This window comes from Canis aureus, chromosome 8 (assembly GCF_053574225.1).
Source record: "Canis aureus isolate CA01 chromosome 8, VMU_Caureus_v.1.0, whole genome shotgun sequence".
Classification (NCBI taxonomy): Eukaryota; Metazoa; Chordata; class Mammalia; order Carnivora; family Canidae; genus Canis; species Canis aureus.
Window position 1 is genome coordinate 67,910,466 of NC_135618.1, and position 25,331 is coordinate 67,935,796.

Here is a 25,331-nt window from a genome sequence, read left to right on the forward strand (position 1 = left end):
TTCCAAACTCTCACTAGAGCCAGGGTATCTCTAATGTGCCCTCCCTTCACTGTCCTGATGGTGCTTTCAGACTGGGGATCTCTCAACCCCTCAGCTAGGATGGGTGTAGCTGGAAATATGAATGCTTCTGGGCAGTTGTGGGGGGTAGCTAGAACAGTGATCCAAGCCCTCTGCTGGCTTCATATCCACTCTTCATCCGAACAATACCCACCAGCAATGCCTCACCATTTTACTGTCTAAAGAACACAGAGGTGGGAAAAGCTCCTATAACTTAAACAGTGCAACTTCAGAAGCAAGTATGGGAAGCTGTATAGGTCTTTCTGGAAGGGCATCTGATGGACATGGCTAGAGTTGTGTGGGCTTTGTTCTGTTAGCCAATGTTCATTATAGGTGGACCTTATGCAGTGCACCTTGGAGGTTAGTTCTTGTTCTCCAGAGGCTCACATCCAAGCAGAGAATCTAAGACATGTGTACCTAAAAACAGCCACTTGGTGTTTTTATTTATTGTTATTATTATTTTTATTTTTTTTTATTTATTTTAATTTTTAAAATTTATTTTATTTATTTACTTAAAACATTTTACACTTGGTGTTTTTAGATTTTTAGTTTTCTTTTTTATTTATTTTTTATTATTTTTTTTTAAAAATTTTATTTACTTATGAGAGACACAGAGAGAGGCAGAGACATAGGCAGAGGGAGAAGCAGGCTTCTCACAGGAATTCTGATGTGGGACTCGATCCCTGAACTGGGATCACGCCCTGAGCCAAAGGCAGATGCTCAACCACTGAGCCACCCAAGTGTCCCTCTTTATTTGAGAGAGAGAGAGCGAGAGCAAGTGAGAGAGTGCAAACTGGGGGAACAGCAGAGGGAGAAGGAGAAGCAGACTCCCCATGGAGCAGGGAGCCCAATGTGGGGTCATGACCTGAGCTGATGGCAGACGCTTAACTGACTGAGCCACCCAGGCACCCTAGTTTTTAGTTTCTTAGTACATTTCTCTCCAAAAGGTATCTTGAGTTTCTTTTTTTAAAGATTTTATTTATTTATTCATGAGAGACACAGAGAGAGGCAGAGACATAGGCAGAGAGAAAGAAACAGACTTCATGCAGGGAGCCCAATGAGGGACTTGATCCCAGGACTCCAGGACCACACCCTGGGCCAAAGGCAGATGCTCAACCACTGAGCCACCCAGGCATTCCTCTTGAGAGTTTCTTATTAGAGATATGATGACAGCCTAGTTCCAGTCTCCTCACTTTTCCTCTTAAAGAACAACAACAAAAAACCGGGAACTATACAGGAACTATAATTAGTGAAACTAGGAATAGAGAAAACTTATAAACTCTAAAATGTGTAACTGTAGCCCAAAACACTAAACCAGCAGAACCAGTATAGGAAGCCACAACTGGGACACTGGTATGGTGGGCAAAGAGAGGTGCACCAGGGAATATATAGAGGCCCAAGTGGTAGGAAATTTAAAAAATCATTAACAAATATAACCTTCAGATATCTGAGAAAGATCCATCCTGAGAGGGAATGGCTATGAACAGGATAGGAAAGAAACAGAGGGTGTACAGGGGAGGCAGAGAAGGCATGGAAAGTACATGGGAGTCTATAAAAGGAAAGATTTAAGGAAGCAAAGCACCACTTTATTTAAAAAATATTTTATTTATTTATTTAATAGTGCACAAGCAGGGGGAAGGGGCAGAGGGAGAAGCAGGGTCCCCATTTAGCAGGGAGCTGGATGTGGAACTCCATCCCAGGACCCCAGGATCATGACCTGAGCCAAAGGTAGATGCTTAACTGACTGAGCCACCCAGGTGCCCCAAAGCACCACCTTTCAAAAGAGAGACCACTTTGGAAGGTTAGTGACAGTATGGCTTGGGGAAAGAAAGTGAATGGTAGTATGAGCCCTCTGAATCAAGTTAGTATGTAAGAATCCAAGGAATCCTGACTACACAGGGAACTATTCTTAAAGAAAGTATCCCTCCATGTAGCGAAGAAAGAGTCCTCACACTGAGAAGCAGGGAATGCTTTGCTTCCCTGACTCCCCTTCCACAGGCTCCTGCAAGTAGCTGACCCAGGAAAACCCAACTCATTCAAATAAGAGTAAAACAGCAGTATCAATACAAAGGTATTATTACTAAAAAAAAAAAAAAACAAAAAAAAAGTGGAAAGAGAAGTTGTAGAAGTCTGGATATGAAGAAAATTCACCAGAAAAGTGTTGGCACAGACTAAAGGAACATTTCAAGATAAATTTAAAAACTTAATGAAACAATTGCAGTTAGGGGGAACCCCTCCCCCCACAAACCAGAATCATAGGAACTCAGAGAAAAAACATCCTGACAACAGAAGGTGAGGGTCAGATAATGGGAATTTGACATGAGAATGGACAGAATTCAAGAAAGGACTGGAAAAAGTCAGGGATGAAGACTAACTTACAAGAAGTACCAGAGTAGATCCTGGAACAGTGAGAGAAATAAAGGATAAGTGAAGGAAATGAAATACCCAAAAAGGATTAGCAAGAAAGTGGAAGCAATAAAAGACAAGAAATGGGGATCCCTGGGTGGTGCAGTGGTTTGGTGCCTGCCTTTGGCCCAGGGCGCGATCCTGGAGACCCGGGATCGAATCCCACGTAGGGCTCCCGGTGCATGGAGCCTGCTTCTCCCTCTGCCTGTGTCTCTGCCTCATTCTCTCTCTCTCTCTGTGACTATCACAAATAAATAAAAATTAAAAAAAAAAGATGGAGATTCAAGATGTGTGAAACTGGAGTCCCCAGGGTAGGGACTGAAATAAAGAGACAGAACTGATAACTTAAGACTAAAATTCAAGAAAAATCTCCTGGAGTAGATTCCTTTCTACTGAAGGGGAGTAACATTTACTTGGGGTAGTTGATAAAAAAGTGACCAACCCCTTCCATGATGGGGCAGTGATTTTTTTTTTTAAGTCGAAACACATACTTTTGAATGAAGCACTGTCCCTATTTTAGAAGACTCGGAGCCTATTTGCTTCCTTTATGCACAAATACTGACATTTGATATGAAATTACCAGAGACATGCAAAAATGTGACTCAGACAAAAAAATAACCCATTGAAGCAGATGCCATGTTCAACCAAATATTGGGGTTAGTGGACACAAACTTTAAAATCGCTATTATTAATATGTTAAAGAAATTAGAAGAAGTGCAAAATTTTGATGTAACGTGTTGGCTAAGCTGTAGGATATTGGGCATTGTCACATGTTGTGGATGGAAGTGCAAAATGAGATAACCCCTGCTGAGAGGAATCTTGCAACGTGCAAAACTACAGAAGCATTACTGCTTTAACTTTAATTTAAATATTTATCTAACAGATATACCTGCACACATGTTTAAAACTGACATACATACAAGGATACTAAGTGCTGCATTTGTCACATCAAACGAGCAACTCAAAACTCCATTAATAGGGGACATGTTAAATTATGTTACATTGGTGTGCCTGGGTAGCTCAGTGGTTGAGCATCTGCCTTTGGCTCAGGTCATGATCCTAGAGTTCTGGGGCGGAGTCCTGCATCAGGCTCCCTGCAGGGAGCCTCCTCCCTCTGCCTGTGTCTCTCATGAATAAATAAATAAAATCTTTAAAAAAATTATGTTACATCCACCCTAACTTAAGAAAAAAAAGTGAAAAAAAAAAGAAAAAAGTGAGAAAGATGTCTATATATACTGACATGGAAAATTTTCTAGGACACACTACATGATAAAAAACAAGGTGTCTGGTATAGTCCCTTTTCTTTTTTTTCTTTCTTTCTTTTTTTTTAATAGTCCCTTTTATGTAAGAAACGAAGGGGGGAAGATAGGGAAAAATATACAAATATTAGTATTTGCAAATAAATACTTGAAGCCCATACAATAATATGTCTTTGGAGATGGGGGTAGATTAGGGAATGGGCTGGGAGGAACGAGCAGAGGTAGGAGCAATAATTTTTGTGGTTAAACCTTTAATATGATTTTGACTCTCAGATCATGTAAATGTTTTACCTATTCAAAAACTCATATTAAATCTTAAAGGTTAAGTAAGGGTAATATAAGTAAAATATAGATATACCAGATAAAATTCTATCCACTTTTCTTATCAAAGAACCAGAGAGATAATTTTCTTTTGTTAGATAATTTTCTTCTTCTCTCCCTCTGCCCCTCTGTCTCTTTCTCCCTTCCTTTCTCCCTTTTCCCCTTCTTTTCTCTCAGGCCCTTAGAATGATCTCCACTCATTTGGTACCCTGTTCCTTGCTGGGAAAAAATGCCCTCCTTTATTTAGTATCCCTGAAATCTGTCTTCTTTTTGACAATGCCATTTCCCCAGCAATCCTTTGGCTATATTCTGATCTTTCGGGGCTAGAAGCATGAGGTTGGAATTTGTCTGATATGCTTTGTAGTTTTCAGACTACTGTTTTTAATTTTTCTCCAAAAATCTTCTCTTTAAATCATGGGAAAGAAGGGACAGTGATGTAGAAAAGCTCTTTCAAATACAAACAAGAAGTATAAAACAATTTGGCAAGTTCTAACATAGGATCCAGATAGATTACAGGAGTCCAAACACAGAGGCACCTTTATACAGGAAAAAATAGAGCCATCAACAAATGGCGTTGAGGAAAACTTGATAGCCACTGGGAATATGGAAGGCACAGAGATTTTTCTAAAAAGATTGAATGAAGGGCTCAGTCGGTTAGGCATCTGCCTTCTGCTTAAGTCATGTTATCAGGGTCCTGGGATGGAGGTCTGTGTGGATGGAGGTCTGTGTCCAGCTCCCTGCTCACCAGGGAGTCTGCTTCTCCCTCTGCCCTTTCCCCTCCCACGCCACCCCCTGCTTGTCTGTACATGCTCTTTCTCTCTCTCAAATCTTTAAAAAAAAAAGGATGAATGAATTTGAATACATAAAACATACAATCTTTTGCTATGCATGAAGTTCATTAAGAAAGACAAATGAGAGGTGCCTGAGTGGTGTAGTTGGTTAAGTGTCTGCTTCTTGGTTTCAGCTCAGGTCATGATCTCAGGGTCCTGGGATGGAGCCCCGCTCGGACTCTGTGCTCAATGTGGAGTCTGCTTGAGGATTCTCTCTCTCTAAAATAAGTCAATAAATCTTAAAAAAAAAAAGACAAATAGGAAAATATTTGCAAGACATTTGGAAAAGGGGAGTACCTTGGTGGCTCAGTGTATTAAGTGTCTGCCTTCAGTGCAGGTCATGATCCTGGGGTCCTGGGATTGAGCCCTGCATCGAGCCCTGGATTGGGATCCCTGCTCAGCAGGGAACTTGCCTCTCCCTTTCCCTCTGCCACTCCCCCTGCTTATGCTCTCTCTCTCAAATAAATAAATAAAATATTAAAAAAAAAAAAGCAAAGTGCAGAACAGAATCTAGCATGATTCTGTTTATGGAAAGCAAACAGGGTATGCATTTTATGCTTAGTTTGCCTATAACATTTCTGGAAAAGTTCCTGAAACCTGCTTCATGGCCTCTCCCAACCTCTGATTCCTCAGCTTCTCCTTGTTCTTGTTGGTTTCCAGCCCTCATCTCTGCTCGGCTTGGACTCCTAGTCACTCAATACAAACTCCTCCCACTAGAGTCTTCATTCCTTCTGCCTTGGCATTCTCTTATATGTCAAATCCTGACATTAGGTTAATCCACCTGTTTGCCTTAAGCAGATTTGCCCCAGATTGTACAAACAATTGTGTGGATTGAGTCTATCATTTATTTTTTTTTAAAAAAGATTTATTTATTAGAGAGAGAGAGTACAGCAGGGGTAGGGGCAAAGGGAGAGGAAGAAGCAGACTCCCCGCTGAGCCTGATGTGGGGCTCCATCCCAGGTCCTGAGATAATGATCTGAGCCAAAGGCAGATGCTTAACTGATTGAGCCACCCAGGCAACCCAGTTGTTTTGTTTTCAATCTCACTTGGGTGTTCAGTGTTGCTTTCTAATCTTTCCATTCAACCTTAAGATTTTTTTCTTACATCATTCTTCACAATAGATATTTTGGTTTGTACTCCATTATTTGAGCCCATCATTGCCCCATGTGTTCTCAGTAGGTAACATCACTGGAGAAAGAGGCCAAGATTGAACTCCTTATACACCTCTGTATATAAATAAAAAAAATAATTTTATTTTATTTATTTATTTTTAAGATTTTATTTATTCATGAGAGACACACAAAGAGAGAGAGGCAGAGACACAGGCAGAGGGAAGAAGCAGGCTCCGTGGAGGGAGCCTGACGTGAGACTCGATCCCAGGTGTCCAGGATCAGGCCCTGGGCTGAAGGCAGTGCTAAACCACTGAGGTATCCGGGCTGCCCTGTAGAATCATTTTAAAACCATTGACTTCAGCAAACTACAGCCCTTGTGTCAAATCCTGTGCTAGCTGTGAGCTAAATAGGGTTTTAATCCTGTAAAAATGATGGTAAAAATGAAGAATATGTGAAAATATGTCCAGCAAAACCTGGGATAGTTACTTTCTGGCCTTTCATAGAAAAAGTTTGCTGAGCCCCAACCTTTGATCATGCATCTGTGATTCTTTTCTTCCCAATTCAGAGGAGCACCTTACCCTCCCCAAAGCTTAACTGACTGAGCCACCAGGAACCCTTGAAGAAAGTTTTTTTTGATAGCACTATGAATAGCTCAGTTTTCCCAGACAAACTGAACCAATCAGGCATTTTCATTTGGCCTTGGATGACAAGGTTGTTTCATACCCCTCAGGTGTGAGTGTATGTTAATGGACTGAGGCTATCTGACACTATTTCCAAGGTGGATTGATCACGTAATTTGTAACATAAAAGAATCTAAGATCCTGTGAGCCCAGCTGGACTTGGTTCTGGATGCAGTATAAGGTATGGACAGGGCATTGTCTCTTTCCAGATGACCAATCAGTTGTCTGCTTTTTAAATGTCCATTCTTATTGATATGGCCTTTGACATTTACTAAATTATTCCATCTTCTCTCTCATTCTCCAGATCCAATCAATCCTCAAACCTTGTTATCCCATAAGTTTCCTATCGCTCCTTGCAATCTCAGGTCTCACCGACCGCCCCAGGTCTGTCTCATCCTCTTTCTCCTGGACTGCCTTTCTTAAGGCTCGTTTACCGACAGTCGTCTCATGTCTCCACCCCTCTCCCTCCTTGCTCAGTCTTTCTCAAAGAGTTCTCAGCAGCTTCCTTCCAAAATTTGTCCCTTCTCGCTTTTAAACCTTTCCAGGCTTCCCATTGCCTTTAGATTATCATCCGAAATGCCTTGTTTAATCGTCTGCTCCAGTGGCCAGGGTGGTGTCGCAACGCCGTCAATCCCTCCACATTTGCTGGGGACACTCACCTCACTTTTTGGTCCATCCTTCAAATCTAAGCTGAGGAGCCAGCCTTTCCTGACTCCCTTCTCCAACTACTCGGGTGGAGGTCCCTCATATGCGAGCCTACAGTATTCGGTGCTTCCCTCCGTCACTCTCGGCTCTGGCGCCTCACACAACGTACAAGAAGCGCGGAGTAAGCACGTGTACACCCATTGGACTCTAAAGTTCCTGGAGGGAGGCTTCGTGTCTGGTAGTATGTCTGCAGCATCCTTCTCACGGTGGGAAAGCAGATGCAAAGGCACTGAGGTGCCCAAGGGCCTGACGACCGCGAGACTCCCCAGGAACCGGGGCTGCGGACTCGCGCCTGAGCTCCGGGACGGCGCCAGTAGCCCAGTGATCATAGAGACGCACCGGCCTCCGAGAGTCCTAGAGAGGAAGCGGAAGGGGCTCTTTCCTCACGCACCTGTCTGACAGCGTCCGTGGCCCACTTCCGGTCCGGTGAGGGCTTGGGCCGGGCTGGCGAGGCTGAGGGACCGCGGTGAGAGGCGGGTTGGGGGGCGACTTGGGCGGTGGGGCAGAGGCGGACGGGGCGGCTCGGCCGGGCTTCGGGGCAGCTGCGGGCCGCGGTGGCGGTGGCGGTGGCGGCGGCGGGGCTGACGCAGGGGGCGGCGCGTCTCCCCGGAGCTGCCTCTCGCGGCTCGGAGGCCTGGCGGGGCGGGACGCGGGGGCTCAGGTGGGGGCGAGGTTGGTCTGGTCTGGCCCGGATTACCTCAGCGCCGCGGGTGGCCACGAACTCGGGTCCCGGAGCCAACCGCGGATCTCTCAGAAAATTGAAAGTAGTCATTTTAGAGCGAGACGTGGGATGCTTACGTAAAGAATGGCTTCTCTCTCTCTCTCTCTCTTTTAAAGATTTTATTTATTTATTATAAGAAACAGAGAGAGAGGCAGAGACAGAGGCAGAGGGAGAAGCAGGCTCCATGCAGGGAGCCCGACGTGGGACTCGATCCCGGGTCTCCAGGATCACGCCCTGGACTGAAGGCGGCGCTAAACCGCGGAGCCACCTGGGCTGCCCTGGCTTCTCTTTAAGCCTTCTCTTCGCGAAGTGCCAGGGAAGAAAGATGAATGAGGAGGACCTTTCTCGCCCTCAGGGAATCTGGTAGTCGGAGACACATTGGTAAACATTTGCGCTGTGATGCGATAAATTCAACAGGGGAGTGAATAAATACAGTAGCTGAAAAGTCAGGAAAGAGAAAGCTCAATTGATGCAGTAGAGAAAACGAGTTGACTGAAAATATAAAATAGGTTTAAGAAGGATGTAGAAGAACACAAACACCTGAGAGAATATTAAGTAGAAGCTTTTAAAGTACCTCCTGCCAGTTGCTTTAACTCTGTGGTGTTAAGAGTGAACTTTCCCTCCTCTAAAAACCGGGCCTCTTCCCCACTTTGGACTCCTAGGTCTGTCTTCCCAGCTTGGGTACCCCCCCCCCCCACTCCAACTTGAGCCCATCATGAAATTAAATAGTACTCATCCTCCAGTCTAGTATAAGCCTCTTCTTTTTCATGAGTACTCGAACCGACATTAACCTTTCTCTCATTTTGGCTTCCCCCGGGTGGCTTTTCTGTGCCCTATCCTTTGGGAGGTGAACCTTGGCCAGCCATCTAACCTCTGATATCTTCAGTTTCTTCATTTGAAAAGTAGGAGGAGGGACGCCTGGGTGGCTCAGCGGTTGAACATCTGCCTTTCACTCAGGGCATGATCCCAGAGTCTGGGGATCGAGTCCCACATCTGGCTTCCTGCATAGATCCTGCTTCTCCCTCTGCCTATGTCTCTGCCTCTTTGTCTCTCATGAATAAATACAGAAAATCTTAAAAAAAAAAAAAAAGAGAAAAGTAGGAGGAGTAATATTCCCTATACAGAATGGTTATTAAGTCTTAAGCGAGAGTGTGTTCACAGGTTTTCTAACTGGTAAAACCTATACAAGTTAAAAATCTTTAAAAATTAAAAAAAAATTTTTTTTGAGACAGCAAGAGAGTGTGCACAGGAAGGGAAGGGGCAGAGGGAGAGAGAATCCTGAGGCAGACTCCCTGCTGAGTGCGGAACAGGGTGCAGAGTTCAATCCCAGGACCCTGAGGTCATGACTTGAGGTGAAATCAAGAGTTGGTGCTTAACTGATGGAGCCACCCAGCTCCCCCACAAGTTAAAAATCTTTTGATCAATTATAATGATTATTTGTTACTCTGTTGTTTCCTCTAAGCTGAGCACACGGTCACATCCAAGCCACTGGCAAGTCTGTTGGTTTTATCTCCAAAATTTATCTTGACTCTGCATCTTTGCCACCATCCTGAGCCTCTCCTGCTTGGACCACTGTAAGTGCTGCTTCCCTTCTTGCCCCTGTGACCTATTCTCTTTGGACACATAACAGGCAAAATGACCTTTGTAAAACATAACTCCCCACTAAATAAGATTAAGCCATAATTTTAGTGTGTCCCAGTTCCTGGATAATCTGGTGCTGCCTGCCTCTGCCACCTATTGTGCAGCTGTGTCCCTCATTTAACTCTGTAAAAGCCATACTGTACTTTGGCTTGTTCTCAGATATACACAGTAATTTCTGGCCTCAATCCTTGTGTCTGGAAAAAAATCTTGAATGACTGACTCATTTTCATCCTTTCGGTCTCAGACTACATGTCATCTTTTTAGAAAATCCTTCTTCAAGTTCATCCTCCATTAACAGAGCACCCTGCATATTTCCTTTCTAGAATTTAACTCTATTTATAATTTTAATTAATTAATTATTTCTGTCTACTGCACTAGTATATGAGTTTCAAAGTGCAAGTGCCTTGTTTGTCTTGTTCTGTATTATATTTCTAGTTTTTGCAGGTCTGACATATGTGTACTTAAAGTGTATTACACTTTTGGAAGAGTAGGCCCAGGTGACTGATCTAATTATAATGTGTTTTATATTCTCTGATTTTAGTTTTATCTTCCTAATGAGATCCTGTGTGTTTGTGGGTATAAAGTAAACCCATAATTTTTCTGCACATACTAGGTGGTTAGCATATACTTACTAAAGTGAATCGACATGATTTGCAGAATATATGTTGAGTCTTTTGAAAGTAACTGTCATGTCCTCCAGCAGAATATCCATTGATGTAGACACAACTGGGATGGATTGACTTTCCCTTTGACTCATTTATGCTGTCTTTATTGTTTGGTCTTCTCAACAGACCCTCAGTCTTCTGGGAGGGGTGTGAAGATGCTTAAGGAGCGTCCAGGGATGGCAGAAGACCCTCAGCAGCAGATGGGTGTTCCTGTGGTAAAGCTGGAGAAAGAGTTGCCATGGGGCAGGGGAAGGGAGGACCCTAGTCCTGAAACTTTTCGACTGAGGTTTCGACAGTTCCGCTACCAGGAGGCGGCTGGTCCCCAGGAAGCCCTCAGGGAACTCCAGGAACTCTGTCGCCAGTGGCTGAGGCCTGAGCTGCACACCAAGGAGCAGATCTTGGAGCTGCTGGTGCTGGAGCAGTTCCTAACCATCCTGCCACGGGAGTTCTATGCCTGGATTCGGGAGCACGGCCTGGAGAGTGGCAAGGCTCTTGTGGCCATGGTGGAGGACTTCACAGAGAGAACATTGGAGGCCAAGGCGGTGGGTGAGAAGGGGGCATCTGGGTCTTGTTTCATTGGTGTGAGAAGGGGGGATTTAATGAATTGAAAGGTTTGAGGAAGCCATGGGAGTAGATGAGGTGTACAGTCTCCTTTCTCTGTTCCCAGACTCCTTGATGTACTTTCTGGAAGACAGTGGAGTTTTCAGCAAGAAAAGCCATTCTCAGGGAAGAAGCAGGGCCTGTAGAAGGGCCTTTATCTTCCTTTTTGGTCATCATGACAGAGGTCATATTTCCCTTGTGATCCTCAGTCCTAAAAAAGGCAATCATGACCAGTTTAAGGTCCCCCATAGACTCATTTTTCTTTGGGCAGAGATGCATTTTGGAATGCAGGGAATTAAAAAAGAAACATTGTCTGAACAGTGCTGTTTCCATATCTGGGGTGTCGGCTCAAATGGCTCATATTAGCGATTCTGTGGTGGTGTGACACCAGGCAACTGTATCTCAGATGCTTCTTTGGGACTTGACCACGTGTCTGTGACTCTTCGGTATAGTCATCTGATTGTTGGCTGGGAAAGAAGAAAGCAGGACTTAATGTTAACTGTTTTGCTTGCAAGTAACCATCTTTCTTCACTTTATCCTTCCTTTTCCTACTGCAGTCACTTCTGACTTCCTCCACAATCCTAGGATTTTTTTTTTAATATATTTTAAAGATTTTATTTATTTATTCATGATAGACATATTTATTTATTTATTTAATTTTATTTATTTATTTATTTATTTATTTATTTATTTATGATAGAGAGAGAGAGAGAGAGAGAGAGAGGCGGGCAGAGACACAGGCAGAGGGAGAAGCAGGCTCCATGCCGGGAGCCCGACGTGGGACTCGATCTGGGGACTCCAGGATCGCGCCCCAGGCCAAAGGCAGACGCTAAACCACTGAGCCACCCAGGGATCCCTGTTTTTTATTTATTTAATTTATTTTTTAACTCCCAATTTAGGAGCTTAAAAGTGGACCAAGAAAGACCTGTTATTGTGAGTGTGTCTCAGTGTGAGTTGTCCTGATTTTCCTTGCTATTTTTATTTTTTATTTTTTTTTATTTTTTTATTTTTTTTTCATTTTTATTTATTTATGATAGTCAGAGAGAGAGAGAGGCAGAGACACAGGCAGAGGGAGAAGCAGGCTCCATGCACCGGGAGCCCGACGTGGGATTCGATCCAGGGTCTCCAAGATCGCGCCCTGGGCCAAAGGCAGGCGCTAAACCGCTGCACCACCCAGGGATCCCTCCTTGCTAGTTTTAGAGCAAGTTTTTCTCACTAGCTAATTCACTGCAGAATTGAGGCTTTGTATTTTTTACTGTCAGCATTTATAATTGGGGGATTTTTTTTCTAGTAGGAAGTGTTTTGGGCTAAAATTCTCAGCCACACAATATTTAGCCTGTCTGTGATACTTTCTTGGTAGAATTTGGTCAGTATTGAGGCCGGCGGAAGGGACCCTTGGAAAAGGGCATGGGCGCATAATAGTTGCTCAGATCCTGATAAAGCGAGGTTAGCCTCTTTTTCACCTTCTCACTGATGTCCTGGGGAAGAGCCTAACCAGCTTTCTTCCTCTCCCTTGTGGCTGGAATGGTTCTTTTCTTGGTTCTTTCTCTCTCTCTTTTTAAAAATTTTTATTTATTTGACAGAGTACAAGCAGAGGGAGCAGCAGGCAGAGGGAGAGGCAGAAGCATACTCTACTGAGCAGGGAGTGTGGTGTGGGACTCCATCCCAGGACTCTAGAATCATGACCTGAGCTGTAGGCAGATACTTAACTGAGCTACCCAGGCACCCTTGGTTCTCTTGTTAGATTTTAATTCAGCTCCCTCATAGGGGCTCGTTCTAATAGGTGTTGGGGACTGTCCTTAGGTTCCATGCCACGTGCAGGGAGAGCAGCAGGAGACAGCACTTGGCAGAGGCCCTTGGGAACCAGGTGTTCACCTGGGGCCGGTGGAGGTCAAGCCTGAGTGGGGGATGACCCATGGGGAAGGAGTTCAAGGCCTAGACCAAGGCACCGAGGAGCAACTCAGTCAGGATCCTGGAGCTGGGACGCAAGCCTTCCAGGAGCAGGGTAAGATGTAAACCATAAAGAATTAAGGACACAGAAAACCGCTTTGTGACCCTGTTCTTTACAAGCCTTGCAATTGATAAATTAAGTGACCTGTGAGCTGCAATTACCAGTTTTCCTGGTTACTTCCTTGACTTCAGTCGGAAACAGATGAAGTGAGAAATTGTTTTCTATCTCTCTGATTTCTGCAGGGGATATCTAGGATTATGCTCTCTTACCATTCTCTTCTCATTTCCTTCACATCCCTTTCTAGAAACCTCCTGGAAATATGCAGTTGACATGTAGGAATATTTTTTAAGTAGGCAGACAAACCATATCCCTAAAAGTAATATATGAAATTATTGTTACTGAATTTCAGAAGGGGTTATTCCCAGTGTGACCAGGGAGCACAGCTGTATTTCAAGGGACAGGGCATATTGGATTGGGACCATCTTCCCATTTGAGAACAGGGTAGGCTGTACTCAAACCCCTAAATGTATTGAGTCTGCTTAAGGTTCCTAGTGTTCTATTTTTTTTTTTTTTCCTAGTGTTCTATGTATCAGGCAGTGGACACCTTTGAACAAGCTAACTGCAAGACAGAGCTAATCTTTCTCATGGTCTTTTTCCCTTTGCTTAGCTCTGCCAGTTCTTCAGGCTGGTCCTGGCCTCCCTCCAGTGAACAGCAGAGACCAAGAGATGGCAGCTGGGTTCCTTACAGCTGGACCCCAGGTGAGCTTGTATCTCTGACCTTCTGGGTATGTTACTTTGAAAGAGGAATGAGGTTCAGTTTCCTCAAAGTATCTCTGCACAACAAAGCACCATCCACAAGTTGAATTATTCTACTTTTCTTGTTCTGATGGATATGACAGCTTTGTTTTCTCTACTTTATCATCCTCAGTTGTTAACTTGAGTTGAGTCTTATTTATGCCTTAGGGTCCAGGCATAAGGCTCAATTCACTTGTTTTTATTACTCTGTGACTTTTTTTTGGATTGACTCAGGATTACTCTTTTAATTGTGAGGAGAAAGACATTGATAGAAACCCCATAGGCTCGATCTAGGCTGTCACGGTTGCTCAGTAACCCTTTGTGGGTAGCCTTTATGGATACTTCTGGTGCTACTCTTCCTCTGAACCCTCTCCTCCCTTGTCAGCAAGAATGTAGCTGTCTTAGGGTTGGGGATTCCCTGGAGCACTAAGCAGAGTGGTTCCTCTGGCCCCTACCCTGGCTATACGAGGAGTTTTGGCCATGTTTGCACTTGCCTGCCGTAGATAGAAGTAATGAGCACAGTGTGGCACTCTTGCCATGTCCGCTGGGTGCTGAGCATTACCAGGGACCTGGGGGATTTCTACTGTGGCACCTTTCTGAAGAGGACAGTGAGTTTTATAGTGAAGAGTTCCTGTAGAAGGAAAGCTGTCATTTGGCAGAAAAAAACCTGAATCAAGTGTGGTCTAGCTAAAACAGTGTTTGGGCAAGGTTTATGCTTATGTCATTTCTTATTCCTGTTTTCCTAGGATGAAGACAAAAGATGATAGCCTGTTTTAATTTTGCCAGACCCTCCCCTTCTGCTATAATAGTTCTTTAAGGTGTCACGAATGACACTGAATTTATTTTAACACAGCATTGTTCTTAAAACAAAGCCTCCCCAAATATTTACTTAGCTCTGAGGGAAAATCAGGGTTTTTTTTTTAATTTTTTTTATTGGAGTTCGATTTGAAAAATCAGTTTTAAAAAAAAGAAAAGAAAAATCATTTTAGAAGAGGGGATAAATAGCACCTCTGAAGCTTGATCAAACTTGAGGATTGAATGGAGGCAATTGAAAAATGGGAATTGGGTGCTGTGGTTGTTAGGGTACAAGCTCAGTGACTGCAGCAGAGACTCAGAAATACAGTGGCTCAGATGAGTCCATTACTTCCCTGACATTAACTGTCAAGAGGTAGACCCTTCTGCTCCCAAGACCAGTAGCAACTTGGTTTCTTCCATCTTCTTGCTCTCTTCTTTCCTAGTGTTTTCCTGATTTCTCTCCTTCTTTTAGACTCTTAACTCTGGGATTATTTCTCTATCTATAGCAATCTCTTGTTGTTTCAGGGGTTAGGGTCATTTAAAGATATGGCCCTAGCCTTCCCCGAGGAGGAGTGGAGGCATGTGACCCCAGCCCAGATAGATTGCTTTGGGGAATACGTAGAACCCCAGGACTGTGGAGTCTCAGCTCCAGGTAAGACTGTTTCCATTCCAAAGGTAAGAAACAGGAGTTTTGAAATCTCCAGGTCAGGGTTTTTGCCTTTGCCCCAGATTTCAGAACCTGGTGCTACTGACACAAGAAGATGAGTAAACAGGTCCAAAGAGAGAGTGTGGACCCAGGTTTAAGAGGCTGGCCGTGTGCTTTCTTGCCAGGAAAGGAGTGAACAAGGGGGCAAGAAAACACAAGGTAGTTGTTCTGATTGTGATGAGACAGGTCAGTCATTAGGATTCCTGGAGCACCTACTCTGTGACTGAGGAGTACCCAGTTCAACATATGTTACAAAGAGCTGTAAAATTTCTATAATGGTAGAGGGTGTGGAAACCCTTGGACATAACTGTGCAGTGTGGGAGTTCATGCAGTGTGCCCCAAATGGTGGTACTGGCATTTCAGCACCTTGATCCCCCTCAGGGACAAAATTCTGCCAGTGATGCTGCTGTGTGCTTCAAGGATTCTGCCCTCCTATTTCCAGAGGAAATATGCCCCTGGCCATTCTGACTGTTCTAGAGACTCTGGCCATATGCTTGTCCTCCTCTCATTGTTGCTAACAACTCAACCCGGTGTTTATGCTGAGTCTGGGTGGGCCATGGTCTGTTTCCCATGCAACTGTTTACTGGTCATCTCAACCTTCAGATTATCCTGGGATTTATTCTTATGTACCTGTGACTCCTGCATTGACAGCTATGTAGGATTGGGCCTGGGAAACCAGAATTTCATAATATGTAATACCTGGCACATATTTATATCTCCTTAGGGCCCAGGTAAGGTTCGTGCATTGTGTGTAGTTTCAGTTTTACTATGTAAATACCTCAAAACTGGAAACTACCCAAATAAATATCAGCCAGGTTAGTAAATAGATTATAATATGGTCTTACAGTATAATACCATACACCAATGAAAAAGAACATAGTTTAACTATAGGTATGTTCCACATGTGGGTGAATCTAAAAGCATAATAACAGAAGTAGCCAGAAACAATGTGTGAATCCGGTGCATAAAGACAAGACCAGGCAAAAGCACTTCATGATGATACAAGTTTGGATAGCATGTTTGCCTGGGGGGCAGGATATAGTCACTGGAGGGCATGGGAGAGGGCTTTCTGGATGCTGGTAATGTTTATTGAGCTGGATGCTATTTACATGGTTGTGTTCATTATGAAAATTCTTTGAACGTTAAAGTTAAGCTTTGTGCACTTTTACTTTCCTGGGAAGTTTACAAAAGAATCCATTAGAGGTGAGGGCTATGTCCTTCAAATTTGTTTGGATCAGGAGGCATGAGATGTTTTTCTTTTTGTGTTTTAACAGCCTCACCTGAAAGAACCCTTTCTGACCCTAAGTGCTACTTGTCTTCTCTCTCTACTTTAAAGTTTTATTTTAAAGTGATCTCTATATCCAAAGTGGGGCTCAAACTCACAACCCTGAAATCAAGAGTTGCATGCTCTACTGACTAAAGCAGCCAGGTGCCCCCGTTGCTCTCTTTTCTTCTGTCTTGGCTACTTTGCTCCCTAGAGCCTTCCCTTTTTTTTTTTTTTTTTTTTTTTACTTCCCCTTCTTTTCACCTCCCCTTCCTCCTATTCTTTTGTTTCAATTAGCAATAATCACGCCTCGGATAAACTTCATTGGCTATGATACTGCCACTGCGCAAAGCTCTTCCTATTCTTTTGTAACAATTGTTCTGTTAATTTAGAGAGAGTGAAAGAGGGATCAGAGGAAGGGCTGAGGCAGTTTAGTAGCATTCATGGGCATTTCAATCTGGTAGAAGTCAGTGCTAGATTGGGTTTCTTCATTCATTCAGTAGTCAGTAAGCCTGTGCCAGGCTCCCAGGAGACCCAGATTAATAAAACTTGGTTAGGTAGGAGCTGCAGAGTGAGCAGGGACCACATGCTGAGCAGGATTGTGGAGGATATGGAGAGTTCCAAGTAGTTCATCATTGTTGGAGTAGGCCTATAATCTCTAGGGAAGGCAAAACGCCTTTATGAATGTAAAGTAGCATTTTCAACAGGGTTGTGTATAAATAAGTGCAGGATAAACAAAGTGCTAATTCAGTATACATGTATTGAAGACACTGAGGTAAGAGAATAAGCAGGGCATATTTCTTCAAGGTAAGCATTGAGTTAGATTTAGAGGGAAATAACAGTTCAAGTTAGCCTATTCTGTAAAAAGGCGTGGAGATTGTTTTAGCTTGGGCTGCTACAGTAGAATATTCTGGACTGGGTAGCTTAAATAACAGACACTTATTTCTCAGAGTTTTAGAGGCTAGGAAGTTCATATCAAGGTTCCTGAAGATACAGTGTCTGGAGATAGCCATCTCCTGGCTTGCAGCCAGGTGCCACCTCATTGTGTCTTCACATGGCAGACAATTGAGGGATCCATCTTGTGTCTCTGCCTCTTTACAAGGGTTATAATCCCATCATGAGGTATCATGCTCACATGACCTCTGTGCAAAGTGCTGTGGTTTCTCTTCGTTTTGTTATAAGGACACTAATTCCATTGGGGGGTGCTTCACCCTCTTGACTGTACCTTATTACTTCTCGATCACCCTGTCTTGTGATAGCATCACATTGGGGCATAGGACTTCAGCTTATGAAGTTGGGGGGTGGGGGACATAAATAGTCACAGAGATGGAAGGAAGTAGAGCAAAGTCTGGTTTTAGAGTCAATGAAAGGAAACTGTATTGAGGTTTTTGGTCAAAGGGAAAGAGAAGGAATTGTTAGAGGACGCCCTTAGGAGCAAAATTCTAACAAATAAATTTATTTTCATAGCTTCTGTAGAATTAGCTTGTATCTCCTTTGTCCTGTAGGCATTGGGAGCAAGGAAAAGGAGGCTAAAACCCAGCAGGTAGACCTCAAGGGGGCACTTGCTCGGGTGACGTCAGAGAGGTTTGGGGAAGCCACGCTTCAGAGTCCTGAACTTGGAAGAACCTGTGAGCAGGAGCCCAGTAGCTCTGTGGGAAACATACCAGGGCCACCGCCTCCTCAGCATGGTGTCGTACCCCTGCCTGATGACCTCAAGACCCACAGCTCCTTCTGGAAGCCTTTTCAGTGCCCTGAGTGTGGAAAAGGTTTCAGTCGGAGTTCAAATCTTGTCAGACACCAGCGAACCCACGAAGAAGAGAAATCCTATGGGTGTGTCGAGTGTGGGAAGGGATTCACCTTGAGAGAGTACCTCATGAAGCACCAGAGAACACACCTAGGAAAGAGACCCTATGTGTGCAGTGAGTGCTGGAAAACCTTCAGTCAGAGGCACCATCTTGAGGTCCACCAGAGGAGTCACACGGGGGAGAAGCCCTACAAGTGTGGTGACTGCTGGAAAAGCTTCAGCCGGAGGCAGCATCTGCAGGTGCATCGGAGAACTCACACGGGGGAAAAGCCCTACACCTGTGAGTGCGGCAAGAGCTTCAGCAGGAATGCAAACCTGGCAGTGCACCGGCGAGCCCACACAGGCGAGAAGCCATATGGGTGCCAGGTGTGTGGGAAGCGGTTCAGTAAAGGGGAGCGACTGGTCAGACACCAGAGGATCCATACTGGCGAGAAGCCCTACCACTGTCCTGCCTGTGGGAGGAGCTTCAACCAGAGGTCCATCCTCAATCGGCACCAGAAAACCCAGCATCGCCAAGAGACCTTGGCACAGTAAAGATGCCCTGCTGAAATGCCATCCTTTTTTGTGAATGGAAGGTGCAGGACCTGTCAGGACCATCAGCTGGAGGGAGACTTATTGGGAGGATGCATTGGTCTTTAGTCACTGAAGGGCTTTGAGGTGGGCATTGAAGAGTGATGGGGTGCAGAAAGGCATTTTGACCCATTTTCTTTCCATTTGTTGTCAAACAGAGGCAGGGCAAGGCCTGATACATTTTGAGTTTCCAGAGCGCAGTTCCTCATGTCTCTTATCCAAGTGGTGCGAATAGTTTTTCCTGCCATCTTTTGGGGAAATGATATCCTGAATTTCAGAACATCCTTTGGTGGGATGTTCATATCTGCCTCGCGAGCAAGTCTGATAGTAAAGGCAAAATTTTGTCCCACGGTGGCAACTTAAACCTCATTTTTATGAGGGCTGTATCTACCTGCAAGATCATTAGTTCAGATTCTACCTTCCTTTTCCATTTAACAAATATTTATTGAACAATTACTTTGTGCCTGATACTGGGAACATGGTGAATGAGACATAAGAGACCTGGGTCTCCTGGAGCCTGTGATTTATAGCAGTGGAAACACACAGAACCATTAATAACCCCAGGCATTCTAAGTTATGTTTGTGGTAAGAGCTGTGTGAGAGGATAGTCTTCTGGTGGTCACTCGTTTTGCTCTGCTGCTCAGGTGCTGGATCTTTCCCTCCCCAGTTGGGATCTCTCAGTCAGCTTTGTTTATTTTACTTTCTTTGTAACCTTTTTCTGTCTCTAACATTGTACCCTTATCTGTAAAGTTTCCCCATTATTCCTTGTACTGTAACAGCTATTTACCCATCCATTAGGAAATTAATATTTTGCTATTGATCACTGAATAAACATGAAAGTATTTTTAAAAACACTCAGTTCTGTATAAAGATCTAATTAAATGAATCTGAAAGATGAACTAGTATTAATTAATACCTGATATTTGATGACACTTTACAGCATATTTAGATGCTTTTATTCTCTATTCTTACTTTATTCATTCCACACATATTTATTGAGGCTGCACAGGAACTTGGCTAGTTGCTTGCCATATATCAGTGAATAAAATAGGGGGAAAAGATCCCTGACCTTGTAGAACTTATATTTTAGTGAATATATTGGATCTTTAGAACCACGTAGAGTGGAACCTGTGGATACTCCCATAAACACTCTGGCCCTGGGACTTGAGCCTTTGTCCTTGGTCCTGTGTCAGTTTCTTGCCTTTTACCACCTACTTCTTGTTACTGAATAGTCTCTGTTGATACATCTGGATCCGTGTCTGAGAGGCTTTTGGTCTCCAACTGGGAATGATGAGTTTTGCATGAGTGCTAATTCAGGAAAGATAAAGATGTGTGCAGGCATTTAAAAATACGTAATACTGAGAAGATACAGTATTTGTAACCTGTTTACCCTTTATTTTACCATCACTAAAGGGTTTCCTTTCTGTTTAAAATTCTGGAATAGTTTGCTTAAAATTCTGTGGAATGAGCATGGACCACACTGCAGAGTCGTTGTAGTGCTGTGCCTTTGAATGCTGGCTGCTGAGTGAGTTACTCTATCTTTGGTTGACAGTACTATAATTCTAAGATGTGATTTGACTTGTGGTGCCTTTTTATTTATTTTTCTTAAAGGTTTTTAAAATTTATTTGAGCGATTGAGAGCATGAGTGGGGGGAAGAGGGCAGAGGGAGAGGGAGAAGCAGACTTCCTGCTAAGCGAGGGAAGCCCAATGCTGGCTGATCCCAGAACCCCGGGATAATGACCTGAGCTGAAGGCAGATGTCTGACTGAGCCATTCAGGTGCCCCTTATGGTGCCTTTTAATATTAGATTCTTTTACTGTTTTTTTTTTCTCTACATTTTTCATTGTACATAAGATAAATAATGATTTCAACATTATTTATCAAATAACAATATTTATCAAATAATAATTGCAACAGAGAGTTGCATTACTCAGTCTACTTTGAAACATATTGTTTTATTCCATGTTTCTTAGATGGCCTTGGTAGATAGCCATGATATTTAATTTTGAATTAGCAGATGATTTCCTGGTCTCTTAGCTGTCCCCACGAGCCTGCAGTAGCCAGGGCCTAAGTGTATCTGGGATGTCATCCACTATCTGAAACACTAGGTGGCTGCTGCTTAGCAATGTTGAGATCCAGATGCAAAATCAGCTTTTTTTTTTCCCCCCACTTCCCAGACAACCTTGGCCAAGCTCACAGCCACCTTGCAGCCAAACCCAGGGGGTAGGCTTTTCCTAAGTCTCTGGCTTCTGGTCTGTAGGACCCAGGACTGATGTGGCCTGAGTTTGGCCTTCTCTAGGAGGTTCATTTCCAAAACTAGGCAAGGAGTGTTGGGTATAGGCTGGGAGTTGCTTATCAATGGTCTTTCTGTTTACCTGAATTAAATTGTGGATTCTCTTTGATCATATCCTTAGCCAAATAGGACTGTGGGGTTTTAGCCAATTGAAATCTCTTCAGAGAAGCTTTTGTAGGAGCTGGGGCTTGCTAGCTTTTTCTCTTGGATTCCCCTATCTGCTTTGATACCAAAGTTTATGGATAATGCCTCAAAAAAGCCTCAAAATAAATTTTTTTCTCATAGAATTTTAGTAACATTTTTTTTCTATTTAGGTTTTTTATATAATAGAAAATTTCAAACATATATAATGACTCCCTATGTATTCATTGCTTGGCCTTACCCATCATAAACTCATAGCTAATCTTGTTTTATTTCTACCCTCTCTTCCCTGTCTTCCACCCCTACCGAAGTATTTTGAAGCAATTTCCAAATATAACCTATAAATATTTGTGTGTACCTCTGAAAGGTAAGAACTCTTTGAAAAAGAAAACTCACATTATTATCATACCAATAAAAACGAACAGTTCCTTAATTTGTAATTAATGTTTTCTTAACCATGTGCTTTTTAAAAGCTTTTTTTAAAAAAATTTATTTATTTGAGACAGAGAGCATAAGCTGAGGGGAGAAGCACAGGGAGAGGGAAAAGCAGGTGCTCAATCCAAGGATCCCAGGATTATGACCTGAACTGAAGACAGACAACTGACTGAGCCACCCAGGTGCCCCTTTAAAAGCTTATTTGAGTTATGGTCCAAATAAGATCCATAAATTGCAAATTGGTTGCTTTGTTTTCTAAGTCTTATAGTCTATAGTTCCTATTCTTTTTTCTCTTGAAATTCATTGAAACAACTAGATTCTGTAGAATTTCTTATCTTTGAATTTCATATTATTTTCCCCTCCTTTTCCCTTTGATTCCATTTGTTTCCCTTTGATCAGTGAAACCATATGATAATTGTCCTTCTCTGATTGACTTATTTAACTCAGCATAATGCCCTCCAGTTCCATCCACGTTGTTGGTGTAAATGTAAGATTTCATCCGAAGCCCCTTTTTCAGCAGCTAGAAGGCTCAGCAGGGAGGCTGAGGAAGAAACAATGACATCGCATTGCCCCTAGTGGCCTTCCTGATAATGGCAGTCATCTCTAGCTATTGTGCCACCCAATTGCAGTCCCATTGAATTCACTTAGAAATTTGACAAGCCAAACAAATTCACTGGGGCTTCATACAGTTTTGCGTTCCTGTCTTACTTTTTTCTACCTTTATTATGTCAGTTTCTGAAGACCAAACTTCTAGAGAGATGTATCGTGTCCAACCTGTCCCCATTATTGACATGTTTCAGTAAAAAAAGCAAAAAGTTTGTTATGATAGGGCAAGCAATGTTCTTCCTTGTGTTTGTCACTGGGAATTTAAGCTGCTAGGAGAGTGAGGCTGGAAAGGATTGGGTAACATAAGAGTTGTGTCTTGACAAACAGAGGGACTTGGGAGAAGCAATTTTAGTTTTCTGAAAGTGCCAATAAGCTCCAGTATAAAGGCTGCCGTCGTTGTCACATGCTCTAGTCATAGCTCCATCATCTGAGTGGCCAGAGAGCAGAGAATGGCAGCAAGCAAGCCTTGGAGCTCACCTCATATGTTTTTCCTTCCTTAGTAAAAACTCCAGTCTCTGGAGAAGGTAGTAGATTAACCTATAGATAGTTTGGGAAAAAGAGGTAATACAAGTCCATTTATGCCTTCTTGACACCCACCTCTGGAGCTATTTGTGCTTACTCGATTTTTTAAAAAGATTTTATTTATTTGAGAGAGGGAGATAGCAAGAGAGAGCATGAGCAGGGGCGGGGGAAAAAGAGAAGCAGACTACTTGCTGTGCAGGGAGCCTGAGATCATGCCCTGAGCTGAAGGCAGATGCTTAACTGACTGAGCCACCAGGTGCCACCTGCGTTTTCTTTCTGTGAAACAGTTGAGAAAAACTAGATCTATATCATCTAGAAATGTCACTGACTCCTGCTCAGCATGTTGTATGAACAGAAGTAGAATGATGTTAAGTAGTTGATCATTTAGAGCCAGTATCCTCATGAGGCCCAGCCTTTATTTTGAAGTGTTCCTGCTGCCTGGACTGAGGCGCTAATGGAAGGACTGGTAAATAAGTGATGGGAAAAACCCCAGCAATTAAAACTGTGGGATTCCCGCATAAATAGACCAGTGAGTTAGCACAGAAGGTTGAGAAATAGCCCTGGCTTTCTATAGTGATCTAGTATGTAGTAAAGATGGAATCTCAAATCACTGGGCAGAGATCAATCTTTTTTTTTAAATTGATTGGGATAGTTGGACAGCTATTTGGAGAAAAATAAAAATAGATCCATTTCTCACATCGTATTTAAGAATAAACTCCAGGGCAGCCCGGGTGGCTTAGTAGTTTAGCGCCGCCTTCAGCCCGGAGCATGATCCTGGAGACCCTGGGATCGAGTCCCACGTCAGGCTCCCTGCATGGATCCTGCTTCTCCCTCTGCCTGTGTCTCTGCCTCTCTCTCTCTCTCTCATGAATAAATAAATAAAATCTTAAAAAAAAAAAAAAGAACAAACTCCAAATGAATCAATCAGGAATCTGTGAAAAATGAAACTACCCAAGTACTGGAAGACAATGTGGATGTGAATTCCTCTAAAATTCATGTTCAGGGAAAGAACTAGGACTCAAAATCCAGATGCAATAAAAGAAATGATTATTTTTTTAAAAGATTTTATTTATTTATTCATGAGAGAGAGAGAGGCAGAGACACAGGCAGAGGGAGAGGCAGGCTCCATGCAGGGAGCCTGACGTGGGACTTGATTCCGGGACTCCAGGATCACGCCCTGGGCTGAAGGCAGCGCTAAACCACTGAGCCACCCGGGCTGCCTGATTTGATTCATTTCTACATAAAAATTTTAAGAACTTCTGTATGGCAAAAACAATAAGCAAAGATAAATGTCAGTTTGGAAGAAAGTAATTGTAACATAAATAACACAAAATTCTAATATTTCTAATATATGAAGAACTTTAAAAAAAAGAGCAAAAAAAAAAAACCCCAAAAAAACAAGCAATCCCATTGAAAAATGGACAAACTGGAATTCACACACACACACACACACACACACACACACAACAAAAGTGGCTATTAACCATATTTGAAGATGTTGACCTTCACTCAAAATATTCCAATTAAAACTACATGAGAGATTTCCATTCGATTGGCCAAAATTCCAAAACTTGACAGTACATGCTGTTGATGAGTTTGTGAGGAAACAGAATTTTTATGTGTTGTTAATGGCATGCAAAATAGTACAACGTCATATGGAGGAGAATTTAGCAATATCTAACAAAATTATGGGTGAATTTAAAGAGACCTCTAACAATATGAAAATACATATGTACAACATTCATTATTCATTACAGCATTCTTTTATTTTTATTTTTTAAAGGTTTTATTTATTCATGAGAGACATAGGGGCAGAGACAGAGGGAGAAGCAGGCACCATTTAGGGAGCCTGACATGGGATTCAATCCTGGGACTCCAGGATCACGTCCTGGGGCGAAGGCAGACGCTAAACCGCTGAGCCACTCAGGGATCCCTCGTTACAGCATTCTTACCACAAAAATATTGGAAGCTGCATAAATATCCAGGATAGGTGATTGAAAAACTATGGCACATCCATGCGATGTAGTGTGCAGCTTTGAACCATTATTGGGTCAGTTTTCACAATTGGAATATGAATCTAGATGAGATAAAATTATCGTATTGATGTTAAATATACTAGTGTTGATAAATGTTGTTACGTAAGAGAATATCTCTGTTCTTAGGAAATAGAAGTATTTAAGGATAAAGGACCATTGTGTGTGTGTGTGTGTGTGTGTGTGTGTGTATACACACATATATACACAAATACACAGAGGTGAAATGGAGGCAGGTCAGAGGAGGAGGGAAGAGAAGAAACAAGGTAAAAATGTTAATGATAAGTGAATCTGGGCAAAGGATATATGGGTAATTTGCACTATTGTTTTTGCAACTTTTCTGTAAGCTTGAAGTTATTTCATTATAAAAATTTTTTTTTTTAATTTTTTTTTTTAAATTTTTATTTATTTATGATAGT

The 25,331-nt window shown here is 42.8% G+C and overlaps 1 protein-coding gene and 1 pseudogene across 8 annotated transcripts; one reads left to right on the forward strand and one right to left on the reverse strand.

The window, feature by feature from the left end:
• The first annotated feature begins 7,470 nt into the window (after positions 1-7,470).
• Positions 7,471-25,286, forward strand: ZSCAN25 (zinc finger and SCAN domain containing 25). Of its 8 annotated transcripts, none has more exons than XM_077907884.1 (8): positions 7,471-7,836; positions 9,554-9,665; positions 10,524-10,612; positions 10,694-10,939; positions 12,801-13,002; positions 13,616-13,707; positions 15,064-15,190; positions 18,014-25,286. In XM_077907884.1, the coding sequence occupies exons 3-8, from the start codon at positions 10,553-10,555 to the stop codon at positions 18,844-18,846; spliced, it is 1,560 nt and encodes a 519-aa protein (XP_077764010.1). In that variant the 5' UTR covers positions 7,471-7,836; positions 9,554-9,665; positions 10,524-10,552; the 3' UTR covers positions 18,847-25,286. The 8 variants fall into 8 exon arrangements, with proteins under 8 accessions (XP_077764010.1, XP_077764011.1, XP_077764005.1 ...); XM_077907885.1 differs by having other exon boundaries at positions 7,472-7,836; positions 10,706-10,939; XM_077907881.1 differs by adding an exon at positions 8,229-8,472 and having other exon boundaries at positions 7,745-7,836; positions 10,524-10,939.
• Positions 16,791-16,862, reverse strand: LOC144319854 (U4 spliceosomal RNA; annotated as a pseudogene).
• Positions 25,287-25,331: the final 45 nt, after the last annotated feature.